This window comes from Triturus cristatus, chromosome 6, assembly GCF_964204655.1.
Source record: "Triturus cristatus chromosome 6, aTriCri1.1, whole genome shotgun sequence".
Taxonomy (NCBI): domain Eukaryota; kingdom Metazoa; phylum Chordata; class Amphibia; order Caudata; family Salamandridae; genus Triturus; species Triturus cristatus.
In genome coordinates this window covers 189,931,397-189,946,410 of record NC_140589.1, presented here as the reverse complement: position 1 = coordinate 189,946,410, position 15,014 = coordinate 189,931,397, and the positions used below count along the sequence as shown (strand labels likewise).

Below are 15,014 nucleotides of genomic sequence, written 5' to 3'. Positions count from 1 at the left end.
CGCATCGAGCATGGTGACCGCGGAGATAGGCAGGCAGAGACTTCAGAAAATCTTGGCAGTTCAAACTGCAGATTTTCTTTAAGGTGAGAGCCGGTGGGGGAACTACTCGCTGAGAAGAGTGTAGAAAACGAAGAAATAAGGGCTTGTAGCATAGCTCTTGGGGTTATTTTTTACCGAAGTAAATCATTAAGAAGGGAGAGAGGTCAGCGCTGCCTTCAGAGGCGGTCAGTCAGTGGCCATCTGCCCCAGGTTTACATGATTAAGTAAATCTGGCGCAGCTTCAAAATCCATGGGTGCTGCATGGGAAAACCCATTTCAACACCTATGGAATGCTTCCTTGACACAGTAAAGCAATGCAGTGACTTGCACAGCTTTGACTAACTCATTATCTGAGGCCATGCAAAGCCATGCAGAGTATATTTGCGTCGCATCATAAATATGATTGAAAGGCTTGGCGACGGAAGTGTCTCATCAATAAGCCCCTCTGTTACTGAGCAGAGGCGGGTTGCCCACTGCTGTCTGTGTCAATGAGCTGTAGCTTGAATGTCTTGCCTTTTTTGCCACTCTGTTTTAAACCTGACCATTTTTCCAATTGAAGAAGCTAGTAAAACTAAAAAATATTTATATGTATATATATATTTATATTTATAATTTTATATATATATATATATATATATATATATATACACACTTAAAAAAACATAGGTTTCACACACGTTATAGTTAGGAATTAGCATTTAAAAAACCTTGCAAATTCACTTAAAAAACCATAGGTTTCACAAATGTTATAGGTAGGTGGACATTTCACTCGTAAAAAACCAATGAAATTCCACCGTTATAGTTAGTTCAGATAACTATAACTCGCGCGCCCGCAATCCACTGCTCATGACATCACATATTACATCACTCATGACATGGTCAGTGGCATCACTCATGACATCACTTATGACATCATCCTTGTGATAGAGTTGCGGTCGCGCGAGTTATAGTTATCTGAACTAACTATAACGGTGGAATTTCATTGTTTTTTTTACGAGTGAAATGTCCACCTAACTATAACATGTGTGAAACCTATGGTTTTTTAAGTGAATTTGCAAGGTTTTTTAAATGCTAATTCCTTACTATAACGTGTGTGAAACCTATGGTTTTTTAAGTGAATTTGTACGGTTATTTAAATGCTAAGTTATGTACGTATTATTATTTTTTTTGTTTATTCACCGTGCGCGCACCGTGCGCGCACCTCGCGATATTTTTTTTTAAAAATTAAAATGTTTTTTCACCCTTCGGGGTACTTTGGGAACCCCATTACAAAGGTCAGGAACTCTCTACCCTGCCCCCTTTTCACGTTCGCCACCTCTCTTTTTCACTCTCGCACCCAAAACAAACAAAATAGCAGCCGACACTTCCTGATTTCGACCGATTCGAACGTTGACTGACATGTAACAACCAATCAGAATTACGCTCGCGCGCGGTGCGCGCACGGTGCGCGGCTATAGATATTTATATGCTTTTAAATGCTATTTTCTCAGGAAATACTAAACAGATTGACTCCATATATGCAAAAGGCACTTCCTTGACCTGAGGACTACCACTTTGCCAAATTTCAAGTAATTCTGTTCAGCCGTTCAGGCTGTACCATCGACTAAAGGTCCTATGGGAAAATGCATGGGGAAAATGCGTTTTGGGACCACCCTTTTTTCTCGGCCCCCGCTTGACGAATCGCCCCGAGACTTTCAGGGTAGGAGCTGAGCGGAGCGCTCCATTAGATTTGAAACTTTCGCGAGGATTCGTCAACCGGCGCCAAAGTTATTCAAAATCGAATTTTAAGATTTCCTACAGAAACACGATCCTAACTATAACTATCTACTGGCGACCGCCAGTAGATAATATATATATATATATATATATATATATATATATATATATATATATATATATATATATATATATATATATATACATATATTAAGTGCCACGCAAATGAACCATGACCTTAACAGGGCGGCCAGTGCAACTGGTGCGAGGCTTCCAGGAAAACATACCATCCAAGCCTCCTTTCTTTTCAAAGAGGCACACCAGCACTGGCTGTGATGCAATAAATCATTTATTGGTAGAACAACACGAAGGCAATAGGCTTCCTTATCCCAACGTTTCTGCTCATAAGAGCCTTGATCACGGGAGGCAGTCTCTGATTTTGAATTCACCCACGTGATTTACTTTTAAACAGCGTGGGCCGTATTCTCTCACAGAGTGCGCAAAGGAAATCTTTTCAGGCTTAAATGTAAAGGGCACCTTAATCCAATGCCTTTGAATGTTTGTAATACACCCCAAATTATTCTTTTTTCTTTTTCCATGCCTTTTCCGTCACGCAAAATTGAAGTCAGATTCATTGCACAGTTCGTAATAATAATGTTCCACTCACTTGATTTTAAAGCAGCACCAGCCCGCAATATTGGATAAACATCCTTCTGCCCCCAAACTCGCCACAAAATATATATATATTACCTACTGGCGGTCGCCAGTAGGTAGTTATAGTTAGGATCTCGTTTCTATTCAAATCGCGTTATTTCTTTTTTCTTTTCCTAATATCTTTGGCGCCGGTTGACGAATCTTTGAGAAATTTTCAAAACTAATGGCCCGCTCTGGTCAGCTCCTATCTTGGAAGTTTCGGGGTGATTTGTCAGGCTGGGGCCGAGAAAAAAGGGGGTCCCATAACGCAGTTTCCCCATGTTAATTTCCATAGGAAAAATTGGAACAGGCTACAGCTCGAACTGCTGAACGGAATTACACCAAATTTGGCAAAAAGGTAGCCCTTGGTTCAGAAAGAGCCCTTTTTTAAATGATGTAAATCCATTTAGTAGTTCCTGAGAAATTACAATAACAAAGAATATCGATATCTGAGCACAGGGAGGGTTCGCAAACCCTCCCGAAACAAGCTTCACTCTGATTGGCTGCCAACACTCGGTTACCGAGTCACAAGGAAAGAGTTAAAAAAAGGTGAAAAACAAGAAAAGGGGGCAGGGTAGAAAAACCCTGACCCCCTAGGCCTGCTCAGGGGGTCCCTTAAAAAAAGCATTTGTTTTAAAACAAATCGGCTGAATTCACGCTTGGGTCGTGAATCTGGCCGAGAAAATAAAACAAAACGAAGAGTGGGCTCCTACGCTTTGTTGTATTTAAGCCGCCAGGTGGGCCAGGTCCTGGTGCACTGAAAAAAATGCATGGGGAGGGTCCCAATCCCCCCACGCTGCCCTGGGGACCGCCACCTCCCCAGGGCTCAGTTTAAAAACAATAAACAAATGTGTGGGGAGGGCACCAGTGCCCCCACATGCCCCTGGGACCACCACCTCCCTGGGGCACTGTATATTTAAATTTGGGGGTTCATTACAGACCCCCAAGCCCCGGGGACCACCACCTCCCTGGGGCTTCAAACACGTTGGGAGGGGGGCCACGTGGCCCCCCTTCAGAGCCATCGATGGCCCTGGGGACTGCCACCCCCCCCAGGGCCAGCTCCCAGGGTGCCCACCCCCAGGACACTGCTGTCTGCTATGGCAGGACGAGAGCCATGCGCATCCCGCCCTGCCATAGCAAACACTGGTTTGAATTTTGGAAGCAAGAGTAGGTTTCCTGCTCTCGCTTCCAAAATCCAAACCAGATTGCTTTTCCACAAGGGGAGCTGCATGTTAGCAGCTCCCCTTGTGGAAGAGCAAAGCCGGCTTCCGTAGGAGGCGGGGAGCTGATGGGACCATGGGGGAATTTGGGCTCCCCCCACGGTCCCCAACAGAGAGGCCAGCCCCAGGGGATGGGGTCCCCAGGCTAGAAGTGGCCTGGAAGGGGGCCACACGGCCTCCCTCCCTAAGGTAAAAATAAATAAATAATTTAAAAACCGGCAGGCCAGCCCCAGGTGATGGGGTCCCCGGGGCCATAATTGGCATAAGGAGGGGGGCCAGGCGTTGAACCATTGAAATTCACTGAAAGAAACATAGGTTTCAGGGACGTTATAGTTAGAAATTAGCATTTAAAAAAACATTGAAATTCACTGAAAAAACCATAGGTTTCAGGCATGTTACAGTTAGAAATTAGTATTTAAAAAACCTTAGAAATTCACTGAAATAACTATAGGTTTCAGGGACGTTATTGTTAGTTGGACATTTCACTCTTACAAAACCATACAAATTCCGCCATTATAGTTAGTTCAGCTAACTATAACTCGGACCCCCGCAATGCACTGCTGATGACTTCACATATTACATCATTCATGACATGGTCAGTGACATCACTGATGACATCACTGATGACATCTCAAATGACATCCGCATAGGGGGATTGAAAATTAAGGGGACCCAGGAAGCCTAAGGACATTATTTCCAACACAGGACCATCCGCCTTTACAATTGTCACCTTTACCCTGGTGACATGGACACGAACTTTGTCTTCCCCATGCACAGCCTATCCCGACCAAGTGAATTCTGGCACCTGTGGTTAAGATTCGAAAACTACAGAGGGCGTGCATTCAGGCGATCGTGGGGCTGAGCTCTTAAACCAATGGGAGCACGTCGGGACAATCAAAGGTGTGGGTGGAGCAGCGCCGTGAATGTAGAGGCATCTGAAGAAGGCGGTCAACGCTAAAATGCATATTGCCTTACAGTCCTATTAAAAGGCTTCGAAACTGAATTCCCCGAGTGGCCTCTTACCTTTCGTGATTGAAGGGGTGTGTTTGTATATATATATATATATATATACATATATATATATATATATATGTATGTATATATATATATATATATATATATATATATATATATATATATATATATATATATATATATATGTATATATTACCTACTGGCGGTCGCCAGTAGGTAGTTATAGTTAGGACCCTCTTTCCATAGGAAAACCGTAACATTCTATTTGGAATAACTTTGGCGCCGGTCGACAAATCCTCGCGAAATTTTCAAAACTAATGGGGCGCTACGCTCCGCTCCTACCCTGAAAGTCTCGGGGGGATTCGTCAAGCGGGGGCTGAGATAAAAGGGGGGTCCCAAAACGCGTTTTTCCCATGCATTTTTCCATAGGACCTTTAGTCCGAGCTACAGCCCGAACGGCTGAACTGAATTACTTGAAATTTGGCAGAGAGGTAGTCCTCAGGTCAAGGAAGTGCCTTTTGTAGGTTTGGTGTAAATCTGTTCAGTAGATTCTGAGAAAATAGCCTTTAAATCAATATATATATCTGAGCCAGCGTACGGTGCGCTTACGGTGCGCTTACCGTACGCGTACGGTGGCGTGCGCGAGCGCGATTCTGATTGGCCCTTAGATCTTAGTAAACATTCGAATCGGTCGAAACCAGGAAGCGGCGGCCGCCATTTTCTCTCTCGCACTCTGACAGGGGGTTGAAAAACAAAGTGCAAATCATGTAAAGGGGCTGTTTACACAGCTCCCAAGCACCTAGCCATGTCGAGGGAGTCCCCAACGATCCCCCAAGTGAAAAAAGGCAATTTTAATTTTTTTGAAAATTTCGCCGATTACGCTTACCGTACGCGTACGGTAAGAAATAATAAAAAAATAAAAAAATATCCACATTCTCCCCACCCCGTGTGCAAAAGGAGCCCGAAGGGCACCTTTTGTGCATGGCTCATCAGAGATAAACAAAACATATATTTTACCTGTCACAACGATGCTCATCATATGACCTCCATGTGCGCACGGTGCGCGAAGCGCATCGTGCGTCCATGGCCCATCTAGCGTAACGTGGACACGCGCACGGAGCGCACCGTGCGCGCACGGAACGAACTGCGTTAAGTGGGCGCGCACGCCACAAATGGCGTAAAGTAACTTAGCATTTAAAAAAACGTACAAATTCACTGAAAAAACCATAGGTTTCACACACGTTATAGTTAGGAATTAGCATTTAAAAAACCTTGCAAATTCACTGAAAAAACCATAGGTTTCACACATGTTATAGTTAGCTGTACATTTCACTCGTAAAAAACCAATGAAATTCCCCCGTTATAGTTAGTGCAGGCAACTATAACTCACGCGACCGCAATCCTCTGCTGATGCTAATACTGTATTTAGACACTTATTTGCCCATGTCTTCTTCCATTAAATTTTAGCTATACATATATTACAAATATTTTTTTTTCATAAAGACACATATGTCATCAGCAGAGGATTGCGGTCGCGTGAGTTATAGTTGCCTGCACTAACTATAACGGGGGAATTTCATTGGTTTTTTTACGAGTGAAATGTACAGCTAACTATAACATGTGTGAAACCTATGGTTTTTTCAGTGAATTTGCAAGGTTTTTTAAATGCTAATTCCTAACTATAACGTGTGCGAAACCTATGGTTTTTTCAGTGAATATATATATACATATATATATATATATATACAAAGTTGTGAGACACACATTTTTGCTACCCTACACATCTCTTGATTAACATTTGTGACATTCGGATAGTATCTAGATGTCATGAAAGGCCATAGCTCTCCCATGCTGCTTCGCTGCCATGCCACTTCCCTATTTTCTGAGTGCTTTCTCCTGATTTTGCCTAATTTTTCTTTCTTTCTCCTTCCTCCCCACCCCCCATTTTTCTGAGAGCTTTTCCCTCATTCTTTATTGCTTTCTCAGTCCTTCCACCCATTTTTCTGAACGCTTTTCCTGCTTTTGCCTTTTACTGCTTTCTCCTTCCTTTCCCCCTGTTTTTCTGAGTGCTTTTCCTGCTTTTGCCTAGTTTTTTACTGCTTTCTCCTTCCTTTACCCCATTTTTCTGGGTGGTTTTCCTGCTTTTGCCTTGTCTTTGACTCCTTTCTCTCCTCTTTTTTTTTAGTATTTTCTCCTGCTTTTGTCTTGTTTTTTGCTTCTTTCGCCTTCCTCCCGCCCATTTTTCTTAGTGCTTTCTCCTGCGTTTGCCTCATTTTTCACTGCTTTTTCCAAGAAACAGCTATCAACTTCAGCGTCTTGAGACCCTCACAGGTGCTTTGCCGCACTTTATAAAATCCGATTTATTGATTTGTGATAAGAAAATATGTGAAATACAAATGAAACAATGAATTTGTTCACATAATACTTCCATTTCCAGTTAGGTATCTTATACTATATACAATGAGAGATTGTTTTCGTACCATTTTTAGCATGTTACTGGCCGGTGGATCCACAGCTCTTCTAAAGGCATTATGCACTTCAACAATTAACTCCTGGACCGTTGTATTTTCAGTTGAAACCACAGAAAATGGTTTGCCATCCTGGAACAACAACAATGGTATTCAAATGTCTGACATTCTTGAACAGTTCAGCATGAATTCTTCTGCTTGGCTCAGTTTCAGAAGATTTAGGCATTCATTAAAATTATCTGCTGTAACCGGACTACAAGGTATCTTTATGTGTGTGGCAACATATTCTTTCTGAATATAAAATCATATCAACTTGTTTAGAGCAGAACAATTAATCAAATTCCTTAGGTTACAACCCATAAATACTAGTTTTGGTCTTTTCTGGAATCTTTCTCAGAACACATAATTCATGCAGACACTGATGAGGAACAGAAATGTTACTGCTGGAGAAAAGTGCAAAGATGGGGTGTAGGAGAGTAGGGTCTGCTATCCTATGGTCACCCCAAATTTTTGCTTTTTGCTTCACTGGTTTTTGACATATTGAGGCTGTGGGCCTGCCAATCAGACCCCCAGCCTGCTGTTCTCTCTACTAAATTAAAACTATGCACCCTAGGTGCATAACCAATTGGAAGTGGATCACCCTGTCAGCCCCTGTACCAGTGTACACTAGGTACCCAGGGCATTGGTGTACCCAAGGCCTGCCAGGGGCTGCAGCATGTATTATGCCACCCCAGGTTTGGCCTAACAATTTGACACAACTGGCTGATCACTCAGCTGGGGTAAGTTGGTGTAATCACCTCTTACTTAGGTGTAGTATACCTATACCTAACCTTAAATGGGACACCTGGTAACCTATAAGTCACTCCTATGGCAGGCCTTAACAATCCTGAAGGCAGAGTGCTTGGTTCCATGTGAGATGGTGCTCTGGCATGAGCTGAGCCTGTCTGCAGTGGTCGGAACAACTTCCTTCTACTGTTTCCAGATATCGTCATACCATATACTCTTAAGTGCATTATGAACTCGCGGTTAAATGCTATCTTTGGTTTGGCTTTATCAAAACATGTCGAGTAAGGTGTCATACGAATTGGAATACTAACCCCTCGCCAATTCTGGCGACGGGGTTAGCATTCCACCCTTCTAGAGGGACACGACATGTACAGTACCTGAAACCCGGGTAAAATCAGACATAGCCTCAGCTCCACAAAATGGATGCTGCCACCACAGACACAAGTCTGCCCTCCTGCTGCTGGGAGTCCTTCCAGCTTGGGAGGTGTGGGCAAAGGGTTTCCTGCCAGGGGAGGTGCGTGCACCACCCCAGACAGGATTTTGTGTATTGGTCAGGTAGGGCTTGAAAGAAACCAGACATGCCTGTGGCTCACAAGGAGCCTCGGTGCATATGCCAGTTCAAACCGGTCCTGGGGCACACCAGTCCCGGGCCTGGGGCGAGCTGGACAAAGGATTGGGGGTGTAACCACCCCCCTTCCTGGTCCCACCCATAGGGAGGGACCTAGCAGGTAGTCCGGCCCCTAGAATCCGCTTAAAGGTAGGAGCTGTGTCCTAAGACTTCAGACATCCTGGAATCAACTTAACACTAAGAAGAAGACGGGAACTTCGACGCTCTGCTGCACAGAGGACTGAAGCCAATCTCCCCTGTGGTCAGGGAGTGACCACCTTGCTAACGCAAGCACCATCCAGCGAATCAACGTCTGCTTTGCCGCCGCCTCCCGCCGGAGCCCGAGCCCAGAGACTGACAAGACCTGGACCTCCAGACCTCTCACCGCCCGATCCACAGTCCCTGAAAAGAGGAGACCCGTGGAGGCACCGAGACACGTGGAGCCAGCCATCTTGAAACGACCACGACAAGCTGACAAGTGCAACAACCGAGGCTCCCTCCAAGTTGTGCTTTGGGATCTGAGAAGCCCAACACCCGAGCAGCATCTGCACCAAAGGTGAGCCCTCCAACATCTCCACGATCTGCGTGGGGCCCTTCTGCATTTTGCCACTCGATGCGCCTAACCGGTTGCTGGCCCGCTGGCTAGTAGCCATCTTGGCGACGAACTTCATAAAATACACCGCTGGTCTGGTTGCTCCAGACTGGCCCTTGCTCCCCTCCAAAGGAGCAGTCTTTCTGACCTTGCTGGTCAGAACCATCAGCTTATTTCATCTCCTACAACAATTGCTTTTGCCAAGGCTTGTTTGCTTCGATCAAGTCCCCGACACCGCCGACAGCGAGAGCCTGCGTGGGATAGCTCGTGAACCGACTCCTGGACGTCGTCGACCTCCAGGGACCATGTGGCTGCAGAGACAAGCTACACCTTTCTTCCTGTTTGCACCCGACATTGCCTGGTACCCACCTGGTGCCACGCTGGTCACTGGCTAGTGACTGTGAACACTGTCCCCTCTGCTTACAGGTCTTCAACATCTCCGATCCACTCTTGGATCCACTGCATCTCTCCCGGACCGACCGCCTGCAGCATCTTTGTCTTCAGGCTCCACGGAACAGATAGAAGAAACCCGACGCACTTCGAGGCCTATGCACCCGCTTCCGTGGGTGAGGTAAAGCTGGCACACCTGTGCCCAAGTGTAGTATTACATCTCTAGTGCCTGTGTTCCAAATCTTGAGTTCCTAGTCCATCCGGAAGATCCTTTTTGCAGTAACTTTGTACTTTTTACGCACCCATTGAAACCTATGGGAGCACGCGTGTGACTATTTGCTCTGCACACGCCACCCGTGGACCTCCTGGTCACTAACTGAAGTTAGCTCCTTGTAGGCCCAGCGATTCTAGAGGCCCTAGGCCTTTTCCCTTTTCTGTTCGTGGTACTTATACCACTATTTTAGTATATGGTTTGAGCGGCCACCAGGGCCTATCCATATAAAGTGCAACTTCTGTGTATTCTACTGTAATCTTGTTTGACGATTTGTGCTCCTGTGCTCATAAAGAGACTAGGGGTTACTTTGAGAAATAAATACATATATATTTTGAATATATATCTGTGTGGTGTCCTTTCATTGGTATAAAAGGGGGTTGCATTTGGTAAAACAGCTGGCTTAACACGCTTCACGAGTTTAGCCTCAAAGACTGCTTAGCCTACGCTACCACTAGGGCAGCTAGTCCGAAAAGGTTGACTTACAACCACACCATAAGGGTTGCTTGGCATGGTACAAGGTGATCACTTTAACTAGTGAGCATCATATACCAGGCCAACTTCTCACATGGGGGAAATCAAACACGGGCATTAATGTGCTAACTGTTGACTACTGAGCAGGTCAAAAAGGTAATTTTCACTGACTTGCCTCTTTGTTCTTTAATTGTGACAGAGGCCTATTAGAAGAGCAAGATCTAATAACTAGCATTTCCCAAAACTAAGCACTAGGTCTCATTCTGCACCCATTGAAACTACGTTTTATTATTTTTTCAGGGCTATGCATTAATACAAACCACACATCAATATGTCATTTCAGTTTGAAGATATACTGAAAAAATTTGGAAATATCAGATTCGCTCTTTATTTTCTTGCATTTATAAAAAGGACAAACATAATTTCCAGCACACTGAGAAAATGCTGCCCTGAAGGCCTGGATTCCTGCAAAATCAAACATGAGTGGGTTTTTCTAGCAAATATAGTGTGTAGACATAATAATGTAATATCAGTGCAGATCACGAAAGTTGGGACTATATAAGACGTATAAAGCTATGGTAATCTATTGGTGTAAGCTGGATCCCTTTTGCTCTCACTGGCTGGTTGGTAGCAAGCACTGAACATGACATTTGTCAGAATATTAGCAATATTTTCCAAAATACAGTAATTTCCTCCAGTTCCATCACATAGAAAATGACCCAACCAATGCATGAGCCCCTAGGCAGTCCTCTGTCTCTGATGAGAGTGGGGCACCAGATTTCTTTAGGTTTTCTTTCAGATTACCTACAAGAGATTACCTGATTTAAGCTACCTTGCTTTTGCTTTCTGGTATCACAAACGGGCTTCATTGAAACATACCACAATCATATACTTTTGACAGCCACACATCCAAAGTTTTCTTTCATTGTGTGCCAGGCTACCCTAACTCAGATTTGTGACCTGAAGATTGGACTGAATGTGACCTTTGTCATATTTTTTTTTGTTTTCCAAATCATGGTAATTACCCCCAGTCTCCTTCATGTAGGGACATATCTCTGCAAAGATTTCACTGCAGTTTTGTTCCTCAGGGTATCCTAAGCATGAGGATACCAGACACAAATGAGTTTACTGTGGGTCCAGGATGTGCACATTGCATTTTGAAAATATGGAAAACTATTGACAGCAAAAAGATGTTTTAGGCTACTTGTTTTTTAGTTGCAGGAATCACCACTGGTCATGGTGCCCTTTGCCAAGTTAATATATACATACGCACACCTGTGGGCACACACTTGTGAGAGGAGCATCTTGGTTACATATCATCAGTTATGTGACAATTGACATTTGGCTATAAACTGCAAATCAACTTTCACAATTCCCTCACCCCTCCCATTCTCCATTTTCCTGAGTTGTGCCCTAGTTTAGCTTGGTTATCCAGCTTCTGAGTGGCGGTCGGGTCCATAGAATATCGCTAGATAAGATCTCGTATCTGTAAGGGGTGATCTCCTATCTAGTAATTTCCACCACAATGGGGGGGGGGCAGTGTATGATGGTGAGTGGGCCATTACTCATAACCTCCCAGCTCGCTAGCAACTTGAGGCAGTGTGAGGGGGACCTCATGGCGTGAGATCCTCTGCCTGTGACTCTCAATGTTTTAAGCTGTCAACCAGTGCTTACTAAGCTCGGGCTCTATCTATAGATCCGATGCCTCTCATTGCGTTCCAAAATAGCATCTCTCCTTTGTATCCTGTTCATTTCTCAAATTCTTTCTTCCATGTTATGACAGAGGGCCCTCCTGGTGCTTTCTAGTTCAAAGTGATTTCCTGTTTAGCCAATATGTATGCCACAATCTGGAAGCTACCTGTTGCCCATGTTTTAGAAGTATGAGGGAACCAGCTAAGCAGGCAGTGACCTGGTGTGCAAGCAATTTCCTCCTCTACTGCCCTCTCAACTGTCACCATTACCTCTTCCCAATAGTGTCATAGCTGGGGAGAGTGCCAATTTGTATGTATTAAGTCTGCCCCTACGGTCCGGCACCTTGGTCAAGTGGCTTCTGTCTTGTTAAAGTACCCGTTAATATGGTCTGGCATGAGGTATCCTCTACTGAGTATGAAAACACTGATGAGATTGATTCGAGCATTTCTTGATATCTTGGGTATTCTTCCCAGAATGCGACCCAGCTCTCCCTACCATGTACCTCTGAGTGTGTCTAGTGGCAGCAGCAAGTTGGCTCTTATCACTAGATAAAAAGCTGATACTACTCTACAGAATCCTGAGGCTGACACCACATTTTGGCATGTTTTGTGTGGTTGAAGTTCTTTCAAGCTCATTTTCCAGTGTCTGCGGAATGCTATTATCATTGCCCCATGTAGGAGGAAGTGGCCCTGCGGTAGGTCAAATTCTGTTCTGAATTCCTCCAAAGAGATCAGCTCTCCATCTCTGAACAGATGCCCCACTTTTGTCGTCCATGCTGCAACCCACTCCGTCAATCCTCCCAAGTTTCCCCCATGTGGTAGAGAGCTGATCATTGAAATGGGCAGGTCAGGCAAATGAAAATTTTTACCTCTCGTGTTTTGGAGGCAGAGGGTCCAGCACTTACCAATGGCTTGAAATTCCCTTGTATCACAGTCTTCATAATGCCTTATTTGCAGTAGCACCTCGCACAGCTGGTCCGATGTGGGAACAAATGGCCCTAACATTTTCTCTATGTTCTATCTCCCTGCTAACCATTGTGTAAACCACTGCAATTGCACAGCCAGATAATATGATTCAAATTATGGAGTCGCTAGACCGTCATCTGTGACCGGTCACTACAGTGTGTGATTAGAGCTATTCATCTACACCCAGCCCCCCATATAACACACATTACCAGGGACTCCAGTTCTATAAACATTGCTCTTGGTATCTACAGTGGAGCACAGTAAAGTAGTATACCAGCCATGGGAGTGCCACCATCTTTAACAGAGCCACTCTGCCGGCCTCAGAAATCGGGAGTCCTTTCCAGAAGTCCAGTTTGTGTCTTAGTGCAGTAGGTTTATGTTGCCTTCTAAGAGGTCATCCTGGTCTTGGAAAATTCGAACCCCTAGATACTGTTAACAGCAAGGCTCCCACCTCAAGCGATCTAACCCCAACACAGTTCCTCGGATAGCTACTTTTGGAAAAGGGATGGATTTCTGCCGGTTGACCCAAAGTCCAGACAGGGCCCCAAAGTCATCTAGAATATTCTCCCCAGCGTCGCTTAGGAAGAGTATAAGTAATCCCCATAGGGGTCTATGTGATGATGGTAGTCGCTCAATCAAATCCCCTGGTACCAATGTCCTTTTCTGGCTGCACAGGCCATGGGTTCCATTGATAGAATTAATAGAAACAGGGACATCGGATACCCCTGGCTTGTCCCTCAGTCAATATGGTATTTGTCAGAGATGGATTGCCCCGTGCATACTCTTGCTATAGGGTTTTTGTAGAGCAGACTAGTCCATTTCAGGAATCCTCGTCCCAATTGCATTTGTTCCATCACTCCGTCGAGGTATGACTAGTCAAAACAATCAAATGCCTTTTCAATGTCAACACTAAATATCACCACTTGGTCACTGTTGTATGTATCGGACACCAGTATTGCCAGTAGTCGTCATATGTTGAGAGCAGTATTATGGCCAGGGATAAATCTCGCTTGGTCTTGGTGCACCAATTTGGGAATTTACAGTAGGAGCCTGGTTGCTAATATTTTACTCAAGAGATTGCAGTCTATGTTAAGCATAGATAGCAGTCTATAGACCGTGCAGTCATTTGCCGGGTTTGCCCTGTTTCAGTATTGGGATCATAATTCCATCTGTAGTGGACATGGGGAGGTTCCCAGTCTCCCTCACTGCCTTGTACAGCTCCTCCAGCTTCAGTGCTAATAGTATATAGAACTTGGTATAGAATTTCACTGGCAGTCCATCAGACCCCGGTGTCTTTCCTACAGCTAAACCCTTAATTGCCCCTCTGATTTCCTGAATCGAGATATCTGCCACCAGTTCCTGAACCTTCTCTTCAGTAAGAGTAACAAGAGGTAGAGGTTCCAGGTATTACCTTATCAGCCTGCCGCTGGGTTCTCTGGAGCTTGTGTATAGTTGCATGAAACATTTAAGGAAGTGTTCATCTCATCAGTCTGAATCTATACTAACATTAATCCTCTCTTCGCTGGATCGGCCAGCCACACTGGACCTGTGCCAGTCCGGTATTGCTCTGCATGAGCCTTAACCATTTGTATAATCGAAACATCAGAGGCGTTCTACTTGACTCGCTGCTCATTACTTACATTCCAAAGCTGCTAGTGAAGCTCCAGTCGTGCTGGCCTACTTTTCTGTACCTCTCTAAGGGCTTCTGCAGCAGTTTGGGTTTCTTGTAGCAGTTTTTTCCTAACACCCAAGGACTTGACTAGACATTTATCCCTTATGATCACTTTAAATGCGTCCCATTCTGGTAATGTGAGGATGCTGTTCCTCTGTTTTCGGCAAATTAATTATTTTTATTATCCCAGATAGTTTACTCTTGGCGGGATCATCTCAGGATTCGGGCCTAGGTTTCCAGGTAGGAATGCAGGGTGTCAAGAGTTCCCGAGTCAAGAGGAGAAGTGCAGGATTGTGATCAGAGATGGTACGGGACAGGTATTCAACCTCATGGGAGGTTGCATGGACGTCTGGGGTGCATAAGAATGTGTCTAATCCTATGTATAGTTCATGGAGGTTTGAGAAAAAGGAGTAATCTCTCATCTGAGGATTTAATCGGCGCCTTGTATCTATCA

General features: G+C 44.6%; 1 protein-coding gene across 1 annotated transcript in view; it reads right to left on the bottom strand.

Moving 5' to 3' along the window:
* LOC146816613 (cysteine-rich venom protein TEL1-like) overlaps positions 1 to 15,014 on the bottom strand; it is a 216,788-nt gene that overhangs the window by 141,350 nt on the left and 60,424 nt on the right. The window contains exon 5 of the mRNA XM_085610488.1: positions 7,124 to 7,243. Coding sequence (XP_085466614.1) covers positions 7,124 to 7,243 — 120 coding nt within the window. The remainder of the gene's footprint in view (positions 1 to 7,123; positions 7,244 to 15,014) is intronic.